Raw genomic sequence first — 24,009 nt, forward strand, 5'->3', positions numbered from 1 at the left:
GATTGCCTCTTAGTTGATTACCTTTCAAATGATGCCAGCCCCGACGACCTTTCGATTAACCCGTTGGGTGCTCATGACGAGGTCAGCTCGTTGTGAGAAGTTGGCCTGATATGCAGTGCTCACTATTCTAGTGATCACTATGTATCAGTCCAAACGACCCTTATTGATGATTTGTTGTAAGTCAACCTTATAGACCAGCTATCCTAGTAGCATGGAAAAGAGCAGTCTTTAGGCTAAACTCTAGAGGGCGTGTTAAGACAGCTGTTATACCATCACATATACCCCTTGAACACCAAGTGAAAGGACACCACACAAGTTGTTATGAAAATAAAGGGATATTTATTTATAATACAACAACCCTGGACTCTTTATGAGGACAGGGTACTAAGCACAATACAAAACTCTTAAAGAAATACTGAAAGTTGCACAATTTACACAAATGCCCGAGGGGCACGAAAAACCATATACTACAAAAGTGGAAAGTGAAATTACTAGCAGGTAAGTACTACTCTCAGAGGCTTTAGAACCGCTGGGCCTACAATGCTGAACGCTTAGATTAGAAGCAGGAGGCCTAGGGAAGTCGTGTGCAGAGTGGAAACTCTCACGCGCAATGCGGGACAAAGTCTATGGAGGCTAGTAAAGGCAAAGTTAATGTTCTCGGGCGAACCCGACTAGGTAGGTCAAAAACGAAAGTGGATCTAGACACTTAGAGAGTGGGTCTACGCTGGAGCACCGTGGTACTCGGTTTACCTAGCCGAGGGGCTGCGGCTGCATAGGGTTCAAGTGTCGTCGGGAATCCTCGTTGACGAACCAGGAGCCTGAAGTCGAAGTTGCTGGCAGGCGACCAGTGAAGATGTTCCGGGCTGATCCAAGGACTGGATCAGTGGAGAAGGGTACCTGTAAGCAGAGGGGACCGAGTTCTGAATCACTAGCCAGTGATTAGGTGGGCACCAGGATGGCACCGGACAAGGTCACTCAGCAAGGCGAAGAGGTGACACTGGATTCTGCTGCTGCACGGACCAGGGCGCTGATGTCGACCAGGCTGGAGGTCTGCGAGCTGTCCCATGTCGGATGTCTGCTGCTGGCGATGCTGGATCCGGTGAAGGAGGCAACAAGCCTTGGCTACGGCAAGCCCACGTGGCGACACAAAATGGCGTCTGGAGTGGACCAGGAGGGTCCGAGGAGGGTCCCCTTCAGGAGGAGACTAGGGCTAGTCTAGAGGAGCTAGACCAGTGGTGAAACAAACGTAGGACATCGTCTGGAGGGTCACTAGCCAACGGGCAAGTGACCGGACAACGTAGCAGCAACCCAGGAGCAAAAGGGCCCCACGCAGATCTGGTGGATGCTGGGGGGCTGGACTTCGGTGCTCGTGCTGCTTGGGGTTGGGGCTTCTCTTACCCCAGTGCACCCACTCGAGGGTCCCTCGGTGGTCATGCTGGTTCAGTGTTGTGCTGGTTCTGATGATCGCCGGGTCCTCTGGTCTCGTCGCACCCACGGTTCTCAGCTGTGCTGTAGGGGCAGGTTGAGGTCAGAGAGGGCAGGGAGTCCGGGTCTCGTCGTGCTGGTCAGTCTGGTTCCGGAGGAAGGACGTTTCAGCAAACCGCAAGATACTTAGTTGGTGCCTGCTGCTGCAGGGTGACTACTCCTTAGTCACAAGGGAGAAATCTTGAGAAGAAGCCGAGAGTTTCTTTCGTAGAAAGTAGTTTCAGGATTCAAAGATGATCTAATCTGGAAGGGTCCCCGCTCCTACCTTTATTCTAAAGAAAGGGGCTGGTACACGACTAGGTCCTGCCCATGGGTGGGACCAGGAAGGGGGGTGGTTACACCCCTCTCCCCTGTCCGGACTTTCCCCAGCTCAGGGGCTTGTGTGCCCCTGGAACTGGTTCAAGCCGGCATATGCACAGTGAGCACCGGGGTGCCACTTGCAGTCACCTTCTTCCAAAGCCCTGCCTACCTGGGATACACAAAACCCTGTCTGGGATGGTGCTAGCACCGCCCCTGACAGGAAACCCTTTGTCCAAGCTCTCCTCGCTGGAAGGACTGCCAGCAGCAGGAGGTCAGACTTGTGTCTGTGGTGGCAGCATCCATTTTGTGATGCTGAGGTTTGAGTTAACTTTAACCGGGGTTCACAGTTACATACATGTCGTGTCCCTCTAGAAGGGTGGAATGCTAACCCCGTCGCCAGAATTGGCGAGGGGTTAGTATTCCAATTCGTATGACACCTTACTCGACATGTTTTGATAAAGCGATACCAAAGTTGGCAAATAACCACGAGGATTATAAGGCACTTAAGAGTATATGGTACGCGTTATCATGGAACAGCTATTAGGACTTGGTTCCGCAAGCTGCAAACAGGCTCAGCTCATGCCAGAGCACCATCTCACATAATTCCAAGCACTCTGCCTTCAGGATTGATAAGGCCTGCCATAGGAGTGAGTGATAGGAATATATGTGTCCATTTTAGGGTTAGATAAAGGAATACTATATCTACAGCAAAGGGTGATTACACCACCTTGCCCCAGCTGTCGTGCAGCCAGTTGTGTCAGATTTAGATGGCCAGCCAGGGGTGGCATAATACATGCTGCAGCACCTGGTAGGCCCTGGGTACACCTATGCCCTGGGTACAGGGACTGATAAGGTGGCCCAGTACCAATTGGTAAATGCACCTAAGGTACACGTGTCAATTTAGTGAGAGAACAGCTAGGCTGTGGTTCTGATTAGAAGGACCACAGCCAGAGAAGTCGTAAACCAGTGAAGCAAAAAACAAAAAATCTGGGGTGATCATAGGATTGCAGACCCTACTCTCCTACGCTCGTCATGAGCCACGGCGCTCCGGTGCTCATGACGAGCTGAGCTCGTCATGGCCGCGCCCGTTCCGTGGAACGCTCGCCCGCTGGGCTGATTCCCCTGCTGTGCTGAGCGTTCCATGGGAACGGGTGTGGCCATGACGAGCTCGTCATGAGCACCGGAGCGCCGTGGCTCATGACGAGCAGACCTCGTCATGTGCACCGGGGCGGTATACGTGCCCCCCAGCACAGCAGGGGGAATATGCCCCGCAGGGAAGGGGTTAAGCAATCTTGAGAATCCCAGATGGGTTCATCGATTTCATAAATGTAATTAAATTGTAAAAGAAGCTGTGCACAGGCGGGTTTTCTGCAAAAAGAACTCAGGAGGCATGCTTACTAGTAACCTTGCAGGTATTTCTCGAGGACACAATTACCCAGTCGTAAGTTTACATTTAAAACATTGGAGCATTCTGAGAATTGTAGCATTTCCTTGCATCAGTTGGACCAATACAGCTGAAAGCAATGGTTTGTAACAGGAAAACCAAGTTTAGTAGCCTTGGTGCTTTTTGGACTTGGAGCAATCTGACAACCTTAATTATATGAACCATGATTCTGAGGCTGTCATCTGGGCGGGGTGCCCAGATAGATGAACTAGCTGGTTATCTTAGGAGCTAAGGGCCATATGTATGAAACTTTGGTTTTGCGATTCTGAAATAGCAATTTTTAGAGAATCGCTATTTGAGAAACTCAAAATGCTATGTATGTAGGAGTTGCAAATAATTTAGCAAATCCTACATATTCTTTATTTGCAAATCGCAAATTGCAATTTGCAATTAAGGAATACCTCCCAATTCATTCCTATGGGCCTCAATTTGCGATTCTCAATTAGAGAATCGCAAATTGAGAATGCAATTTCAAGGATGCCAGGGTGTCAAAGGGACACCCTGTTGCACCCCTGAAATGTACATCTTTGAACATGTGGCACACATACATGCCCTAAGGACATGAATGTGCACCACATAGCCCGTTGAAAAATGCAAAAAAGTGAATTTTTCAAAGAAATCGCAAATTACCACCAACTTGAAGTTGGTGGTAATTTGCGATTCCTTAAGGTCAAATTGCACTTTTTCAGTGCTTCCTACATTGCATTTAAGGAATAGCAAATTGCGATTCCTTAAATGCAATCGCAAAATAAGGAATCGCAAATTTTGCGACTCCTTATTTTGCAAGGCAGTTTTGCTTTCTGTGAATTTCGGCTTTTGCGATCGCAATTTGGTATGATACATATGGCCCTAGGTGAAGTGGGTCACCAAACTGGGATAAAATGGTATTAATAAAATTGAAATAAAAAAGAATCACTGATTCCCTAGATTGCTCTTGTTGGCCAATGCAGAATAGCAAGAAAAGCTAATAAACAAGTTTCTAGGCAGTGCCTGGATAATCAGGCACAGAGCCATACGAAGGGCTACTTATCTTTACCTCACAAGTCCCATGAGTCCTAAGAGGAGGACCAATGTCATTTGAATTTCTTTTTTGCTATGCAATGCCCGTTGTATAAAGAACATCAAATATTCTCATTTTTAATCTTAGTTTTATTGTTTTTATTATTATTAATTAAAAAACGAATTATTCAAGTTAAGATGAAATATTTGAATACCCTGATTATCTTAAACTTATAATATATTGTCATATTTTATTCATCTTAATAGACTGTAATTTTTTCTTTTATATATTGAAGGATTGTCTGATGCTTTTATGATACCTGTTATCGAAATAAAGCTATTTATCTTGACTTGACTATTAAACAAGAAAATGCTGTGATACAATATTATTATGATACTTTTAAAGCACGCGCACTCCTTCCAGCATGGTGGCCTGTACCTTCCAGAAAATGGCCCCCGGGACTGCGATGGTTGGTTCGCGCGTTGGCTTTTTGCTGCACGGTCCCTGGAGTACATTTAGCAGTTATTTCTGTGCCTCAAGATTACACACAGATAATTGTTTTGTTTTCTCTTTGTGCACGTAGATGACGAGGAGCCCCAGGTGATTTTCGACACAGTGGAAAACGGCACGGTCGCCAGGTGCGTGTCCACCGGATGGTACAAGAATCCCATTGTCACGTGGTTTGACCGGAAGGAGAACGACCTGACCACCAATGCCACGGTGGAGGTCCTGGAGGAGCGCCAGGATGGGTTGCACCGCGTGCTAACGGTACTGAACTATCCGGTGAAGGTGCACGAGATCTACCACTGCCTGATCCGAGACGCCAAGAAGGCGCGGCGCGCCAGGACCATACACCGGAAGCTAGGTGCGTTTCTGTAGGGGGCTTAATGCCCATGAATAGTGGGCATTTTCAGTTCTAAATCCCAGTACAAGCGTGATACCATTATAATTTCTGGCAGTTTACCTCTGGATGCAGAAAAATCAATGAGCAAAATATCCTCTTAGTTGCATACCTAAGAGTGTGTTCCATAAACTGTGGTCCAAAATGCACCACTGGGCCTCATTTTAACACAAGGATGGGTATGAAGCCAGACTCTTACTCTGCTGCCGAAGGGGTTTCTCAATTTTGCTAAAATCACTGGTATCAGCACAAAAACATTTCAGAAGCCTTGTCCTTTTAGTAAAACGATGCCCCAGGCCAGCTTCAGACTCCAGTCCAGGTCACCATCTTTCACTTTAATGGGCAGATCAATATCTTGGCCACTGTCCGGTATCGAAAGGCATGGTGAAGGTTGTGACGTTTACAAACAATTGCTGTCATTAAATGTAAAAATCACCCCACCTAGGGGGTCCTTAGTATGCCTCCGGGAATCGGGACCGCCCGTAATGCTTGCGGCGGTACCGCATCCTCAATTAGGATGCGCCCACCACACTGGTGGGCGCATCACGCATTTGCAACATTGCGGCGGGCGGTCTGAAAGCACCGCCTGCCGCAATGCCACAAAGGCAAGTTGTGCCTTTCAATGCACAATGTAACAGGTACCGCGCGGTGCCTGCCATGGTGTACATTGAAATGCAGGGGGGTACCATAGGTACCCCCATGTGCACCCCCCACGCCTCAGAGTCCCTGGGGGCCCGCAACGGGCCCCGCAAGAAAAATCTGCATGTCTTTCCGTGGCGGCAATACCGCCATGGAAAGGCATATTTCCGCCCCTATTGTAATATGGCTGGCGGTGTCTAACAGACACCGCCACCATATTGAACCCATTTCCGCCCAGTCGACTTGTCGACCGGGCAGAAAAGCAGCGGATGGTCTTTCCGTCCGCTGCAAACCCCCAGCCATCGTAATATGGCGGGGGGTCTTTGCTGCATGGATGGCGGGCGGATCACACCCACTGGACCGGCGGTGACTACTGCCGGCCCGGTGGGTGCAATCCGCCTGCCATCCTAATGGGGCCCCTAATGTCTACTAAAGCTAAGCGGGTTGCGAAAGTTTGCTGTTCAATAAATTGTGTTGTAGTTTTATAAAGTTTGGGAGACGCTGACCTGAGACATCCCAGGTGCCTGATCATAATATAATTGAGCTGCTCTATTCTGACAACTATCTGATTATGTGGTAGTCTGGGAGTTGTATTGTCACACATGCTACACAGAACTCAACCAGGAGGTGTCCAGCTCCAACATAAAACCTCAGACAGGAGACACGCCTCGTAAGTAAGCGAGGACAGGGATGACACGGGGCCGACTCGTCAACATGCAGCGTGGCTTGAGCAGCACGTGGCTCTGTGCTCCACCCAAACATGCCTCTTTGACCACTGCTCTGCACAGACATTGTAGGTGATGTTGTGCACAATTACCTGGAGCGTGCGGTTTTAGCTAGACCCTTCCCAGTATTACCGCTGCTACTACAACTCCAAAAGGCCACATAATGTCATTATGCTAACAGTGATTTCTGTGGAGGGTTACATTATATGCCAGCCTCTATTATCTTCTAAGGAAGTGTGTTGCAGTCCCTGTGAGTGGCCCTCTGCGGTGCCAGACTAGTAGAAAGGCTAGGCTGGATCACATTTACTACTGTTTGGTCACCTTTAGGGCAGCAGTAACTTTAGAAGTCTGCTTTATGAATAGCAGTGGTCCTTTTTTGAGGGTGGGTGTTTGGATTAATATGAACCTCACTTAGCTCCTTCTTACCTTTCCCTAAATTCCTCCTCAAACCCCTCCTATTTAGTAGCAGATCTTCCCAATTTTCCTACCCCTACCCTTGTCACATTTACTACTAACTAGTAAACTTAATTCTCTGCCACCAGGGCAGAGATCGCCCTATGGCAAAGTATAGGGAAATAGTTAATATATTTAATGTTAAATATTAATATTGATTAATTTTATTTATTTACTTTAAATGTAGAACAAAATACAAGAAATGCTACAGCACTTTTAACAGAATTTTGAATAAAAGATTTAATTAATTTGATTATGTTAATTTCATTGATTTTGGTTTATGGTCAAAATCCATCTAAAGTAAGATGTAAAAGATGTCACGTTGTAATGACTGCGTTGTAAAAGTTGTTTACCGGTATTCACCTACCATGACATGGAGTAATCGTTCATGATTAAGCATGCACCGATAAGTTGTGGGTGAAGCAATCTCTCCAAAATCTTTAGTATTCCTGCAGGTTCCAATAAAATGTCCTTAGCAAGGCCTTGGTATTTGTCATGTATATGCTCTTGTAAATATAATTTGTACTTGTAAAGCGCACTAATACCCCAACTGGGGTGTCCTGGCGCTTTAACGCATACCGCTGTGGAACCCATTATGGCTTTTTCCTGTGAAATGCCCTCTCCGAGAATGATCAGGTCCGAAGAATGTTTAGACCAAGCCCCGCCGAGGCGGGTATTGAACCCTGGTCCCGGGCTAAACCTCTGCATCAGGGTCAGCTGCTCTAACCATTGAGCCACACTTTCCTTGTGTTTCCCATCTAAATATCATGTAGAGACACCACTAATTTTCATTTTATTTTTCCTATTGCCTGTGTGTAGGGTAGGGCGGGGTTGGCCAGAGTAGGGGAGAAGTGGTGTGCATTCCCTAAGTGTGCATGAACTGTTTGGCCAGCCCTCTTGGGCCAATCAAACTGTTCATGCGCACTTTGCAGGTTTCTACTAGGCTGCATTACACAGGTCGAGCAGGTCCGTCTCATCTGAAGAGCCAGGTCTTGAGGTTCTTGCTGAGTGGGAGTTCATTCCAGGTCTTGGCTGCGGAAAAGGATCGCTCTCCCCTGCTCTGACTCTACGGATGCGTGGGATTTCGGCCACGGCAAGATCGGTGAAGTAGAGGCTTCTCTTGGGGGCATAGAGGTTCACTTTCGTTGAGGTATATTGTGGAGAGATTTGTAGGCATGAGTGAGGAACTTGAAGGTCACTCTCTTTTCGACGGGGAGCCAGTGGAGTTCTCGTAGGTGCAGGGTGATGTGGTGTTGTCGTGGAATGCCCAGGACCAATCTAGCTGTGGCATTTTGGATTGTCTGGAGTTTGAGGGGTAGAGATCTGTTTATCCCAGCGTAGATGGCGTTCCTGCAGTTCAGTCTGCTGGTTATGAGTGCTTGGGAGATGATCTTGCTGGATTTAGGGGGACCAATTTGAAGGTCTTGCGGAAGATGTGGAGGGTGTTGAAACATGCAGTAGATACAGCGTTGATGTGTCGGTTCATAGTGAGGGCGAAGTTGAGTATGATGCCGAGGTTGCAAGCGTGGGCGGGTTGCCGAGAGCAGAGGGCCACCAGGTGTTGTCCCATGAGGAGGGCATGGATCTGAGGACGAGTACTTCTGTTTTCTCTGAGTTGAGCTTCAGGCAGCTGTTGCTCATCCATGAGGCAACGTCTTTCATACCTTCCTGGAAGCTGTGTCTGGAGATGTCAGGTTCATTGGAGAGGGAGAAGATGAGCTGTGTGTCATTGGCATAGGATACTATGTTGAGTCCCTACTTTCAGACGAAGGTGGTGAGAGGGGCGATGTAGATGTTGGAGAGCGGGGGCTGAGTGAGGCTCCTAGGGGTACTCCGCAGCTGATCTCTGTGGGTTTCGGAGAGGAAGGGTGTGAATCTGATTCTTTGGGTTTGGCCGGTGAGGAAGGAGTGGATCCAGTCGAGGGCTGTTGTGAGAAGTTGGCCTGGTATATGATGTCCACTAATTAAAGTGGGCACCTAGCACCAGTCCAAACAACCCTTATGGTGATTTAAGAGGTAAAAGATAACCTTAGAAAGCTATTCAAGTGGTAGCTGTGGAGAGCAGCCTTCAGGCTTAGTCTTGAAGGAATGTTAAGCAGCTTGTTTTACCAGAATGCAACAGTATTGTATTGGTTAAATAAAAGGAGAACCACACAGTAGTTATTACAATATATATTTATTATTATAACGCACCTTAAATAGCTCATCATATCTGCTTCATGCAGATAAACACAAAGAACACAATACTTCAGCACAGAATCAATAGTAAGTAGCACTAATACACAGTGGGCTCCAGGGGGAGACCAAGCCATATACTAAAAGAGTGGTATAAGAACCACGACTCAAGTCAAGACAGTGTCTAGAGAGTGTAGAATTGCTGGGACCCCAAGGAACACAACTTCGTGCTACGTTCAATTCAATGGGAGAGTCGCGTTGCAGTTTTAATGTTTAAGGATCCTTCCCAGTGGATTACGAGGAAACCCTTTGGAACATAGAATGTTGGGAAACCAACCCACCCATGGATATCGAAGTACCAGAGTTACCTATCCCAGGGAAGCCAGGTGCATATGGCTGAAGTGGCGTCCGAAACTGCTGTAGTTCTCAATGGTAGTCTTCTAAGAAATGCCACTGCTATAAAGAAGTAAAGTGTCTGGTGGGACCAGCAGGTGGATTCTTGATAGAAGGAACCTGAAAGCAGAGGGGACAGAGTCTGGGTCACTAAAGAGTGACTAGGGGCTCGGTAGACGAATGCCCACCGATTTCAGGTGCGAAGAAGGAGACCTTGACTCTACAGCTGCAGAGACCAGGAGTCGGATACAAGCTGTCCCAGGAAGGATGTCGACTTCTGAGGGTTCGGTGTCCGGCAGGAGCACCAACAAGCCTTGGCAGCAGCAACCCACGAAGAAGGTCGAGGAAGGTCACGGTCTGGCCCAGCAAATTTTAGGAGACTCACCACTGTAAGGGGTGTCAGGTCAAACCTGGAAAAACCAGGGGAGCCCAAGAAAAGCAGTGTTGTCCCTCAAATGGACCCACAGGCCCAAGACACAGGAGTTGCAAGGGGACCTCTAACAGTTTCACAAAACAACAGCTTGCTGGGCACAGAGTGTGAGGAGGCCAAAGTCCTTTGTACGAAATGTGCACAGAGGTTGGGCTATCATCAGCCTAATGTGCGAAGTAGGGGAAGACCAACAAGTATATGCGCTTCCAAAAGCACGCAGTGCACAGGGGTTCCGGTTACGCGGTCCCCACAAGGGATACTGGCTTCAAACTTGGTGAGAGGGCAGCTCAACCTCAAGGAACGTAGGAATCCACTTCCTGTGTTGCTGAAGCCTTCAGAGTCTGCAGGAGCTCAGGAGCTCAGGATCAGCAGACCGGTCAGTTGCATTACTGTGCCTGCATACACAGGGGAGTGACTCCTTTTTTTTGCAGAGTTTTATATAGCGTAAACTTGACCCGAACCGAATTGGGTATCAGAGCGCTTTACATAGCACCAGTTACGTTACATGAGGACACACATTCATTTTTTTTAGGCGCGGGGAGATTAAGTGATTAAGTGATTTGCCCACAATCATAGGATGTTTGGCATTGTTACCGAGACTCAAACCCAGATCCCCAGGTCCGAGGTTGAGCGCCCTAGAAAGATAATTCCGAAGAAAGATAGTTCAGTTGTCCTTGATGCTCCACAGGTCCTGTACAGAGCCTGTATGGTGGACGGGCACAGACAATGCTTTGGACAGAGAGGGAGACAAAGTCGGGCCCAGTCGAAGTCCAGCAAAGTCCAGAGTGTCCAGACGCTCGAAGGTCAGTGGTTTCTTGTTCAGTACCTATCGCCAGGTAAGCTCTTTATTACCCAGGGGAGAGGGTTGAACAGATTCAGGGGACCCTCCCAGGGGAGGGTGGGACAGTGGGGAGGTTACTCCCATGTCCTTTGTCCAGTTTTGCACCAGAGCGGAACCCACAGCTCGCAGAACTGGTTTGAACTGGACTATGCACAGGGACACCAAATGTGCCCTTCAAGCAGACTTTCAGGTACTTCGGAAGTGCACCCACCCAGCCCCAATACACTAAATCCTGTCTGGGGGTTGGTCACACCTCCCTGTGACAGGATACCTATTGCTCTGCCTTCTTCTGCTCCAGCTTGGCTCAGCAGCAGGAGGGCAGAAATGTGTCTCTGGTCGGCAGCATCCATTTTGTGCTGTCCAAGTCAAGAAGGCTGGTACTGGGAAGACCAGGGAGCCACGAAGCGTGGATGAATGATTCCAAGGTGTTTGATACCAAACACGACATGGTTTGTTGCAGTTGTTTTCTAGATAGGATTTTATGCGAGCATATAATGCACCTCTACCCATAAGTCACCAACAACCCGGTAGAATGTTGTCCGAAGTCTGCAGGGGTGCTCTGCTCATGCAGGGGCACCCTCTCACATAAAACCCAACACCCTGCCTTCAGGATTGTCACGGCCTGCTATAGCGGTGACTTATAGGTATTAAGTGTAGTGACCTATAGATATTGTAAACCTACACCTAAAGTAAATATTGCATGCACCATCTTACACAGGCTGCAATGACAGGCCTGTATTTCTATTTTGCATGGCATCTCATGGGTGGCATAATACATGCTTCAGCCCATAGGAGGCTTCTGGGGTACCTATGCCCTGGGTACAGGTGTACCATATACTAGGGGCGTATAAGGGTACCTCAGTATCCAATCTGGAGTGTACCTAATTACATGACATAATATTTTTGGGAGAAAGCAGATAGACTGGGGTCCTCATTAGCAGGATCTCAGTCAGATTAGTCAAAAACAGTGCAACATCAAGCCAAAAGTGGGGGTAACCATAAAAAGCAGATTCTACTTTGCTACAGCCATTTCCTGGATGCCGGCGTTGTGGAGTCTAGTGGTTAGTGTGCGGTGGGAGACAGTGTCAAAGGCTGCTGAGAGGTCTAGTAGGATGAGGGCAGCCATGTGACTTTGGTCAAGGAGGGTGCGGATATCGTCCGTGGCAACTAGGAGGTGTAGTCTCAGTGCTGCAGCTGCACGGAATCTGGATTGGGACGAGTCGAGGAGCAAGTTGGGTTCTGTAAAGTTAGTGAGCTGGTTGTTGATGATCTTTTTAGTGGCTTTGGCTGTGAAGGGGAGGAGAGCGATGAGTCAGTAGTTCTTGATGTCCGTCAGGGCTTTTTGAAGAGGGGCTTGGCATCTGCACATTTCCAGTCATCTGGGAATGTGCCTGTTTCGAGGGAGAAGTTGCTGGTACGTTTTAGTTTGGTTGCTATGGTGGAGGCGGCTCTGTGGAAGATGTGGGGTGGGTAGGGGTCGGTGGGTGCCCCTAAGTGTATACTTCTCATGGTCTTGGTGGTTTCTTCTGTGGTGACAGGGGTCCAGGCGGTGATGGTAGGCTGGGTTACGTTGTCAGTTGAAGGAGTAGGGTCGTTGCCTAAGTTCTGCTAATCAAAGTTGCCGTAGAGAGTCCTGATCTTGAGATGGAAATAGGAGCTGAGTTTGTTGAAGAGATCCTGGGAGGGAGGGACTTCGGAGGATTCACTGGGGGTTTGGCGAATTCTTGTATGATGCTGAAGAGTTCCTTAGAGTTGCGCGAGTTGGTGAGGATTCTGTTCCGGATGAAATTCTTCTTAGTGGTTCTGATGCATTGGTGGTGTTCTGTCATGGCGGTCTTGTAGGCGGGGAGTGCTTTGGGGATTTTGCTTTTCCTCCAGGCTTTCTCGAGTCGTTGGCACGTGCGCTTGTACTCTAGGAGGTCGGTGGCGAACCAGGTGGCTTTCATTCTGCTCAAGCTAGTCCCCTTAGTCCACAAGTAACCCCCAGCGTAGTTGGCGTAGCGGGGCTACACGGAGGGCCAGGGAGTTGAGAACAATCTCCGTGGAACACCGTGGAGCTCCGCTACGCCTACGCCTCCCACCAGCCATATTAACAATTTCTTACAACTTTAATCAAGCATTTGCAATGCAATAGGTCTAGCAGTAATGAGAGTTTGAGCTATTGGCATTGTGATTGACAATTCCTTTTATTTATGTTTTGTTTTAAAACTTGTTAAATGAAAGGCATTGTCATTTATATTGCAAATGTGTCCTATAATTTTTTTTAAAAAGTGTTAGGAGAGAGCGTGTCCTGCCTGCAACAGCAAGCAGGACAAAGCTATTTGCGAAAATAGTTCTTGGAAGCTATAAGTAAAGCCTACAGAGTAACAACAAATGTAACCGGGGGTGTCGCCATGGGAGGTTACAAAATGAGACAAGGTGGTACTAAGGAGGGCCTGCTAAGCCTTTTGAACTATGAACAGCCACAGTTTGCAGTTGACAATGACACAAGCCAATTAAAAATATGGGCAGAGCTCCAAGTCCCTACCTCAAAACAGCATGCCTCGCAGAGCAGCGCATGCGCTGCCCGGGCTCGACCTAAAGAAAAAAAAGTCATTGCGAAAACTGTTGGCTTTTCCAATGCTTGTTTTGAACGCACTTTGACCACTGATAAAACATCACACATAACCATACTGAAAACCTCAAAATGTCAAACATAAGCAGCCAGAAACCCGACACCTAGGTTGTTAATAACTACGGACAAGTGTAATTTGGAATGTTATTGTGAGTTTTAGGTCAATTTATTTTTTAATAGCTGGTATGATTATTTACAAATATAATAACTTACAATGATTTATTACATTTTAACACATTCAGTCGCACGAAAACTTCACATATAACCCTACTGAAAACCTCAAAATGTCAAACATAAGAGGCGAAAACTTGGCACCTCGGTTGGTAATAACTTACAGACAAGTGTAATTTTGAATGTTATTGTGAGTTTTAGATCAATTTATTTTTCAATAGCAGGTATGCTTATTTCATAAATAATAACTTACAATGATTTATTACATTAACACACTCATTCGCATTGCTGCTGCAAATATGTGCAACTCTTCCTCTGAAAGTCGTCTGACAGAGAGATAATCTATCAGAGCGAAATAATTCCTCTCATATTTTTAACACTCTTTTACAGGCACAGCCTTGTCAAACAAAATAACCCAGGCCAGAGTTGCTGGTTAGAAATGTGACTTAGATTTATCCATCTCCCTAACTTTACCTCTGTACTGCTCAGAATATTTTTTGGGAGTTAGCCGCTTTAGAGAGTAGTAAACCGAGAACGGGGGTGCTAAAAGACTGCACGCCCCTCCAAGAACTCCCTTATGTATAACCCAGTGTGTGGTGTAACCCAGTGTGTGGGTTTAAACCTGTATGTCGATACGTTTTTCTTTTTGTGTGCCTCCGTGGTAGGTAAGGCAGAACGTTTTTGGGCCACACTCGTATGACTTAAGTTTAAAGGGGCAACCTGCGCGCGATTTGGGAAGAGGGAACCGCATTGGCTTTCTCTCAAAAGTGTTGATGAGGGAATGGTCCAAATAAAAAGTTCAGTGGCATAGAAAATAGATCCTGATATTTGAAGATCAAAACATTCTGGGTGCCAGGATATTCTGTACTAATTAATGTGGTGATATTAATATGAACAAGCACACGGGAGCTCGCGCCTGCTGCCGTCGATGATGGTGACGTGAGAAGCAGCCGGGCTCGCGCTGCTGATGCTGTGCACAGGCACAGGCAGTGAGAGCTCCCAGGCCCCTCCCACCGACCCGCCCACCTACGCCTTGGCTGAGGTCGCGTGCACGTACTTGACCGAGAGGAGCGGGCGAAATGCAGAGAAACAAGCACGTCTCAGAACCGCGTCCACAGACCAGAATCTTCTCATGCACCGGTCTGTGCTACTTGGACGGCAACACAACGACAATAAGTCTCACTTGCGACAGCGCTTTGCGCTGCAACGCCTTACGAGACCTAAAAAACGACTTTAAAGTAAACAAAAACACCTTACCTTAGCTACTGCGTCCCCGGGCTGCCCTCCTCCTCTTCATTGCATTCTCTGGAAAACATGCGCATGCGCCAGCGCATGCGGATTTCTATTGAGAAATTCACATGCGTGGGCACTCGCACATATGCAGTTTTCCCAGAGAATGCGATGAAGAGGAGGGCAGCCTGGGGACACACCGCGCCTAAGGTAAGGTGTTTTTATTTACTTTAATGTCGTTTTTTTTGAAGTTGTAAGCAATTGTCAATAGGGTAGGTGGGAGGCGGGGGCTGGTCAATTCAGCTCCGCCCTGGAGTGTGCAAAGATTGGCACTGAGATATTTTCGAACCATGAGACATTCCTTGTCATTCTCTCTCTCCTTTTGTTTTGTGGATACCATTGTTGTTTCTTGTATTCTCTCCACAATCCACAGCTTGCTTTCAAACAATGTCCAGAACTTCCACACGGTACCAGTCCCGAATGAGTTCATGGTACCCCCTTATAGCTGGTGAATATTGTTTTTGTTGGTCCGGTGCCTCTACTTTGTGCTACCCATATCAAGACACTTCGGGTGCCACCTGGGTCCTGCCGGGATGCTGTCTCTGTTAAACATGAGCGCCATGGGTGAGCACTGTGTGGTGCTGTGCGGTGTGTTCCGATAGACTCTCAATTTCTGATGTAAGCACCATTCATGGTCTTCCCCTTGATGTACCCCAAAGCAGAGGGTCTTGTTGAAGGTTCTCATAAATCCCTTCACCCCTCCATTGGCTTGGATCCACAATAGTAACACTCCCTGATGCCCGACTCCCAGCCACCTGGACAGTCTTATGATCCGTCCCTTGGAACAGAGTCCCAGGCCCTGATTTAGATCTTGGTGGACGGGTTACCCTGCCACACCGGTGAGGGACATCACGTCTGCCAAAATAAATATAAATCCCAAAGGATATAATGGGATTTATATTTCGGCCGACGGTAAACGTTGTGATGGAGTAACCCATCTGTCAAGATCCTAATGAGGCCCTTACTGTCCGTATTAATCTGTCGGCGGCCCAATGTTGCAGTTGCCTTTTCCATCACTGGGCTGAGCTTTAAGATTGCTGCAGATGTTCTGATCTCTACAGTAAGGAATTTGGAGTGACTGTCCATCATTACCACAGTTATTCTGAAATCTGGGAAGTTGCTGAAGTCCATGCTTATGTTGGTCCATGGTGCCTCACCCAGGTCTTCCTACACAATGGGGCAGGGCAGCGTGCCCCTTCTGTCACCTGGCAGACATGGCAATTCCTTACTACTTCTTCTACCGCTACGTCCATCCACAGTTTTTCCCACAGTCATGATTTTGTCGTGGTGCTCACAAGTGTCACAATTACCTTGTCTACCTCATGTATTTTTGGTTTCTCACAATTTTTACTACCTCATGTATTCTTGGTTGCTCACAATTATCACTTTACCGTATGTAACATAACGAATGCCTCTGCAATCTGTTGCTCGTGTAACGTTCTCAGTTTGTATCTTTTCTGTTCCTATTGTGAAGCGCTCTGACACCTTCGGGTAAAGTCCGCGCTATATAAAATTGCATAAATAAATAAATAAAAAATAAAAAAGTGGTGGCATCCTGATTTCTTGGATGAGCAAACTTGACGACCTGCTCCCACAATGTCCTTAGTAGGCCGTTCCCCAGACACTGAGTTCTTCACTTACTGTTCTCTTTGACCAGATCGGATTGGTAATGCGGGCACTCTGGCGATGCCCCAGGGGCCGGTGCCGAGTTCCAACTGTGGGCTGCTTTTTGGAGCAGTCTGGGGGGCAGATTTGGGCAGTGTCGCTATTGTTCGGATACAGCCAGTGGCCAGGTGGGTGCCTCAGTGACCTTTCTGAAGGCAGGAGGGCGTCCATTACCTCAGGTTTAGCAACGGGCAGAGGTGTCACTTTCTTTCTCTCGCTGGGCCAGCCAATTAATGTATACATACCTAGCGAGGCAGGGGGCCTGAGCAGAAGTGGCCTCACTTGTTTTCAGTCACCAGTGTAAACTAATCCGTGCATTTTTTATATTTCCCTCCCCCCCCTTTTTAAATAACATTTCGCCGAAGCAGTGTTTTGAGTAAAGACAATATGCTAATGTGGGCCACATTTTTTTAGGGCGCCTGGGCCGACTTAGAATCCCAATCTGATCCTGTCTTTGACCCTTTCTTCTAGACTCTAACAAAGTGTTTCCATTGATGCTGTCACAAGGCTTCATTGGCCCTCTGTATGCACTCATCTGCCCCAGCTGCTTCTATTATCTCGGGCCTTAAGGAGCTGTAGGAAGGGAGAGGAGTGCGGATTGTGAGGGGTACTTAAAACACAATATTTTATAAAATAACAATTTTTATTACCTTTAAAAAAGAGACGAGTGTGTGTGTGTTTTTATCTGCATGTGTTTGTGAAAATCCCAAGTGAAATCTGACAAACACCTCACCATGCCCGGCTTAAAGCACAGGAAAGCGCCTGGATCCCCTTGCGGGTGATTAGCTGAGCCTTACACATCCCGATTAGTTGACTGAAAGCAACTTTACCCAACTATTTACTGCAGAATACATTTTGTTTGGGGGGTGTAACACTCTAAACCCCCACCCCTGAAGCTTCACTGCTATTTTCACACTTTGTAAGGGACATCTGCTGAGCAGAACCTGTAAACAAGTAGCTGTAAGCCTCCTCGCTGCAGGAGTTTTCAGCGAATTGTCTGCACACCGTGTGATATCGGCGCCTCACCGGGTGACTGTTTGGGAGGGAAAACGACCTTTACAACGCGGTCGTTACACTGCGATAGCTTTACAACGCGGTCATTACAACGCGGTCGTTACAATGACTTGTGCTGGATGGTGCTCTAAACTAAGGAATAGTGGGCCATATGTATCATAGTTCCGTTTTGCGATTCCTAAATAGCGATTTTTAAGGAATCGCTATTTAGGAATCGCAAAATGGTATGTATGAAGAAATTCGCTTTTTATTAGCAATTCCTTAATCTTCCTTAATTGCCAATTCGCATTTTGCGAATTCGCAATTAAGGAATAATTTCCAATGCATTCCTATGGGCCAGGAGGCCCATAGGAATGATTTCCAAATAATTCTCAAATTGCGAATTCGCAATTTGCTAATCACAATTTGAGAATTATTGCAAGGGTGCAGGGGTGTCTCAAGGACACCCTGCTGCACCCTTGAAAATTACATGTGTGTGTAAATGGCGCACATACATGCCCTATGGGCATGTATGTGCGTAACATGCCACATTCAAAAATACAAATTTAGTGTATTTTGAACAGAAATCGCAATTTACCACCAACTGGAAGTTGGTGGTAAATTGCGATTCCTTAAGCTGAATTCGCAACAGTAAAATGCTTCATACATAGCATTTAGGAATCGCAATATTGCGATTCCTTAAATGCTATGGCAAATTAAGGAATCGCAAGTATTTGCGATTCCTTAAGATGCGATTGTTTTATACATATCAATTTACGCAAAATAGCCTTTTGCGATTCGCAAAGGCTGAAATTCGGCGAATTTCGGCCTTTGCGAATCAAAAAAGGCTTGATACATATGGCCCAGTATGATTTACTAATCAAACACCTTCCCTACTGTTACTTAGGCTGGAGTTGGAATATACCTAAGTCCAGGGCCCTCCAGCGCAAGTCGATGTAACGACTTGCGTTGTAACGAACACAATGTAAAATACCGCCTTGTAAATGCATGCGATGTAACGTCATACATTCGTTTGGGAGCTGATATCGTGAGTTGGAAGGTCTGTACTTACCTGAACCCAAACTGTGCTGCAATATTTGACTTCAGGTGGAGTGTGATGTGATCATTCTGTAGCATGACAGCAGTGATTTTTAAAGAATTCTGATTTGGGATTTCATTGAGCTGTGATTTTATCCACATTATCAGCTAAAACGATAAAGAAATTCAGCCATAACCCTCCAAAATACTCAAGTATGCCAACGAGCATCAATACCTGGGTCAGCATGTTCACATCAAAGGAGTCTCAGCGCAGAAAAGTTGAGCTGTAGGTCATGGTTATGATGTCACTTCCGGTTTTCCATATGGTGACTGTTTACAGCGATCCCTACGGATACCGCATTCACAAAACGTTATCGGAAGGATTGCAGACCCCTTGCCCCCAAGTGTTCATTCTGCGGATATTTTAACTCACGTCCAAAGTGAGGGCCGCGTAAAACGCGAGGATGCTGGCTCAGTACTTATATAGGATAGGCACCTAGGCACTCCAACCACCAAACTGACTTATAACTAGAGAAACTGGAATTATGTGGCAGGGTAGGGCAAATTATGAGGCTTGGGTATTACATCATGCAGCAAGAAAAGGCAAATTATGCAGCGTAATAGGTACATTTTGTGTGAGTAATACTTTTTACTCATGGTAACACTGTCTGTGCAACGATTCACCGCATGAGTACCAGTTTAACAACCATAAGAAAGCAATAAACAGCTGAATGATAGAGAACCGGTCAACTTATGTGAAGTGCCTTCCACTGGGCAGGAACATGTGTTGCTACATTTTTTACTAACTGTTGATCCATTTGAGCTAGAATCAATTTTTAGGGCTCGCCTGTTGTGCGCAGCACAGCTGGCAAGCTCTATAGGGGCTTATCCAGTCTTTATCCACACCACCACTGGCTGGCGATTCCTTGCAGTGCATGAAGCGCGTGCACAATGCCACCAGCCGCCTGCCTGCCTGCCTCGCATTACCACATCAAAGGCAGCCCTTGCAGCGCATTTGTCACCCCCTAATTATTCACGGCCTGCCGGCCGTACTTTCACTTTAGTCTCCTTTTAACTTGTTTTTTAAAGGTGGAGGGTAGGGGTGACTGTACTCCTCAGCAGGATGCTTCCAATGGGAGCTTTTTAATTAGTGCTCTGTTTTCTTCATTATTTTTCTTTATTTTAATATTTCTCTTTAAATTACCTTTCTTCTCTCTGATCCTCATTGTAACCTCTATTCGCTCTGTGTGTCGTCCCTTTCACAGGCATCCCACCCCCTCCCTCTCCAGCGCCTGCCTTCTCTCTGCCCACGCATCACTCTCTCACGTTCCATTATTCTCCAGCTGCCTCAGTCTGCCTCGTCTTCCTCATCCTCCCTATGACAGTCCTTCTCTCACTTCAGGGCTTACTTCTTCTTTCCCTGTACTCCACAGTTTCCTTCTCTCAATGCGTAATTCTTTTTCTTCCTTCTTTTTTCCCTTTAAATTACCTTTCTTCTCTCCGATCCTCATTGTAACCACTATTCGCTGTCGTCCCTTTCTCCTATCTTTTTCTCTCACTTTTTCTCATCTACCCACAGTTTTCTTTCTTTCCATCTTATGTCCTTCCCTCCCTTGTCACACACCCCGTCCTTCCTCAGCATCTTTTTTCTTACGCGATCACCTCTTTGTGGTTTCTACTGCGCCGGTTTTTACATTCACGGACCATTTTGCCTACCAGTTTTTGTCTTCAATAGCCGACCACCGTGATTTTTGCAGAATTACCACGCTGCACATTGTTTTTTATGTCAGACTCATCTCCCTGTTTATATTTGCACAGAGTCATCCTTTGAATCAGTGGCACCCAGTTATTTATATCTGCACATGATTTACTTTCATATCAGGGATTCCTAGCAGTTTTAATTGCTGTTGGACAACGTCATGTTGGATTCACCTGCCACCCATGTTATTTGCTTCACAGTATCACTTGCTGTTTTACACGAAGCGCCCACACTATTTTTGTACTACTGAAGGCTATAATGACATCACGCATTATTATGCCTACCGGACAAGTCTTTTTAGCCGTTTTCTGTGATGTATGTTGTTTAACCACGCGGTATTGCTTTCATATCAGACCTAATTTGCCTGTTTACATTTGCATATGTCTTAAGTATGAACCTCTGACACCCATTAGTGTTTACAAGTTAGAAGCGCGGGTGTTTTTGAATCACCTTTTACCCATGTCATTCCCTTCCGAATGTACCTTCTATTTTATGGTACGCTCCCATAGTACGGATGGATATAATTTTATCTATTGCCTCTTTCATTGGATTGTAATCTGTTTTCCGACCTATCTCAGGATTCGTGCTACACTTGCCACGTCCACCCTGTTGCTGAAACGCTACTCACTTGGTACCTTTTAGAATTGATCAATACTGTACTGTATTTGAAGTCCGGCACATGCCATCTCTATCTCTTACTATTTTGTTTTTGTATTACTCTTCAACTTTATTGTAGTATTCATGTCAGTCACTCATGTGTTCACAACAATACACTTCTCACCTTGCTCACGTTCTAATGATTTCCTACTTGTCTTGTGTTTTTGCTTTTGTCTCTTTTTCCTTCTCAGTTTATCTTTCTTGATCACTCTTTTTCTTCTCCACTACTGCGCTCTCTGTCCAATAGTCCTTGGCACACTCTCCTTCCCGCCTGTCAGCCCTTTCCACTCTGGCCCCTGTCACACTCTCCTCCGTAACAGTAACACCGCACCTTTCTGCTAGTAACCTGCCTGCCCCCTTCCCTCACCGACATTCCATCTGCCACACTCTCCCATTCTCTGTTCACCCCTCTCTCCAGTGACAGCGCTCCCGCCTCTCCCCCGCAGCCCCCAGCTGCAGCCTTCGCTTCTGTGCGTCCACAGGCAGCACAGCAGCGTCGCGTGTGAAGAGAGGGGAAACAACACCAGCAGAGGCGCTCTTTCAACCTTCTGACTTTGATTTGACTTCAAGCCGCTATCACGTGATCCAGCTTATCATCCAGCAATTAACAACCCCCTTTTTCTCTCACAAGGAGAGGTGCCCCACTGCGCCGCCACCACCTGCATGCCAGTTGGCTCCTCATGCCCATTAGTTTTAGCCCTTCACATAAAGTCAAGAAAGGGAGTTCTTTGAGTTATAACTTGTTTTCTAAGAGTTTCCGCCCCTGGCAGCGTATGTGACTAGCATACAACAGGAAGAAAGCTAACAGATTTAATCTTGTCTTGCCAATGGATTTATTCAGCAGGATAGATCGCTGAAGGAGGGGGGTGTTAACAGCAAGAAACTGCAAATGGTAGACAGTTCCGTGAAAGTGCAACCCTTTGGGTTCTGCAGTCCCTGCAGGAGTCTGCAATAACCAGAAACCACCACCTTTTTGCCATTTTGTGAATCACAACATTCCTGAGTAATTTGCCCAATACCCGCTAATTTAACTGATCTGCAGTGAAAAACCATTATGTTGTTGCTTTATTACTGCAGCGCCAGCGACCTTCTGCCCAGAATGAGATAAATAAATCATGGCCGCAGCAGGGCAGGCAGCAGCACAGAGGCACCTTTCCCCAACGCTCCTCCCTATTTGGGGACATGCTGAAAGATTAGGTAGTATTTATTCCTCTCATTGGTTACCATTGGCTTTGTGGTTTATCACTCACATTTGCTTGCTTTATATTTGCTGGGTTAGTATTTGCTACCTTTATTTTAGTCCATAGGCATGTCTTTGTCCCTCCTATGAAGCTTACCCTGTTCACCACCTCTCTGATAGGCTCTTTCTATTCTTAAACTTTTTGGTAAGTCTTTTTATTTTTTTCTTGTAAAACACTGCATGAGTGTGCATATTTTTTTGGGCTGTTTTCCTGAGGTACTTCTCTGCTCCCACCACCCCGTTCTATCCTTAGATGCTCCCCCACCCACTACTCCACATTGTTTTCTCCGAGTCCTCACCCCATCCCTATGCAGCGCCCCACTTTGATCTCTCCACATGGATCTCTCTCACACCCTTCTCTTCTCCCGCCCAGTGCTCCACATTGTCCTCTTTCTTGCCTGTCGTGCCAGCACTCAACGTTGCTTCCCCAGGCACGCCCTTGGCCTCTCAAAGGCTTGAAAGCTTGGAGGCAATCTACTTCCCCGCACCCCCCCCCCTGGTGTTTATGGCTTTTCTCGCTCGCTAATTTTTTTTTTTCCCCTCCCACCCTTCCTTTGATGTCCCAGTCGCCTCCCTCCTTCACAGCCCCTCTCTGCCGTGGAATCTCAAATGTGGGGACTACGTCTTCAAAACAAGTATGTTCATGTTGACACTTGCAATTAGAATCCTTTCTTTCTTTCCTTTTATCCTTTCTTTTCTTCTTTTATTTCCTTCCTTTCCTTCCTTCCTTTCAATCCTTTCTTGCCTTCCTTTTCTTTCTTTCTTCCATTCCTTCCTTCCTTTCCATCCTTCCTTTATATCCTTTCTTGCCTTCCTTTTCTTTCTTCCATTCCTTCCTTCCATTCCTCCCTCCCTTTCATTCCTTTCTTTCTTTCCTTCCTCCCTTCTTCCTTCTTTCTTTTGTTCTTTCTTCCCTTCCCCTCCACATTATCACTCAGCACCACCCCAGCATCACTCGGCGCCACTCCAGCATCACTCAGCACCACCACATCATCACTCAGCGCTACCCAGCATCACTCAGTACTACCCTAGCATCACCCAGCACTACCCCAGCATCACTCAGCACTACCACAGCACCACTCAGCACCACCACAGCATCACTCAGCGCCACCCCGGCACCACTCAGCACTACCACAGCATCACCACAGCACCACTCAGCGCCACCCCAGCATCACTCAGCACCACCACAGCACCACTCGGCATCACCACATCATCACTCGGCGCTACTCCAGCATCACTCAGCACCATCACATTATCACTCATCACCACCACATTATCAAACAGCACCACCACAACACCACTCAGCACCACCACAGCATCACTCAGCACCACTCAGCACCACTCAGCACCACCACAGCACCACTCAGCACCACCACAGCACCACTCAGCACCACCACATTATCACTCAGCACCACCACATTATCACTCAGCACTACCACAGCACCACTCAGCACCACCACTCAGCACCACCACAGCATCACTCAGCACCACCACAGCACCACTCAGCACCACTCAGCACCACCACAGCACCACTCAGCACCACCACAGCATCACTCAGCACCTCCACAGCATCGCTCAGCACCTCCACAGCATCACTCAGCACCACCACATTATCACTCAGCACCACCACAACATCGCTCAGCACCACCACAGCACCACTCGGCATCACCACATCATCACTCAGCGCTACCCCAGCATCACTCAGCGCCACCCCAGCATCATTCAGCGCCACCCCAGCATCATTCAGCGCCACCCCAGCATCACTCAGCACCACTGCATTATCACTCAGCATCGCC

The 24,009-nt window shown here is 47.1% G+C and overlaps 1 protein-coding gene across 2 annotated transcripts in view; it reads left to right on the top strand.

Annotated features, from left to right (window-relative positions):
* The window catches only part of LOC147699095 (butyrophilin-like protein 10), a 219,597-nt gene that overhangs the window by 150,524 nt on the left and 45,064 nt on the right, over nt 1–24,009 (top strand). For both annotated transcript variants that reach the window (XM_086935659.1, XM_086935658.1), the window contains exon 4: nt 4,813–5,094. In XM_086935659.1, coding sequence (XP_086791785.1) covers nt 4,813–5,094 — 282 coding nt within the window. The remainder of the gene's footprint in view (nt 1–4,812; nt 5,095–24,009) is intronic.

Source organism: Lissotriton vulgaris, chromosome 8 (assembly GCF_964263255.1).
Source record: "Lissotriton vulgaris chromosome 8, aLisVul1.2, whole genome shotgun sequence".
Classification (NCBI taxonomy): Eukaryota; Metazoa; Chordata; class Amphibia; order Caudata; family Salamandridae; genus Lissotriton; species Lissotriton vulgaris.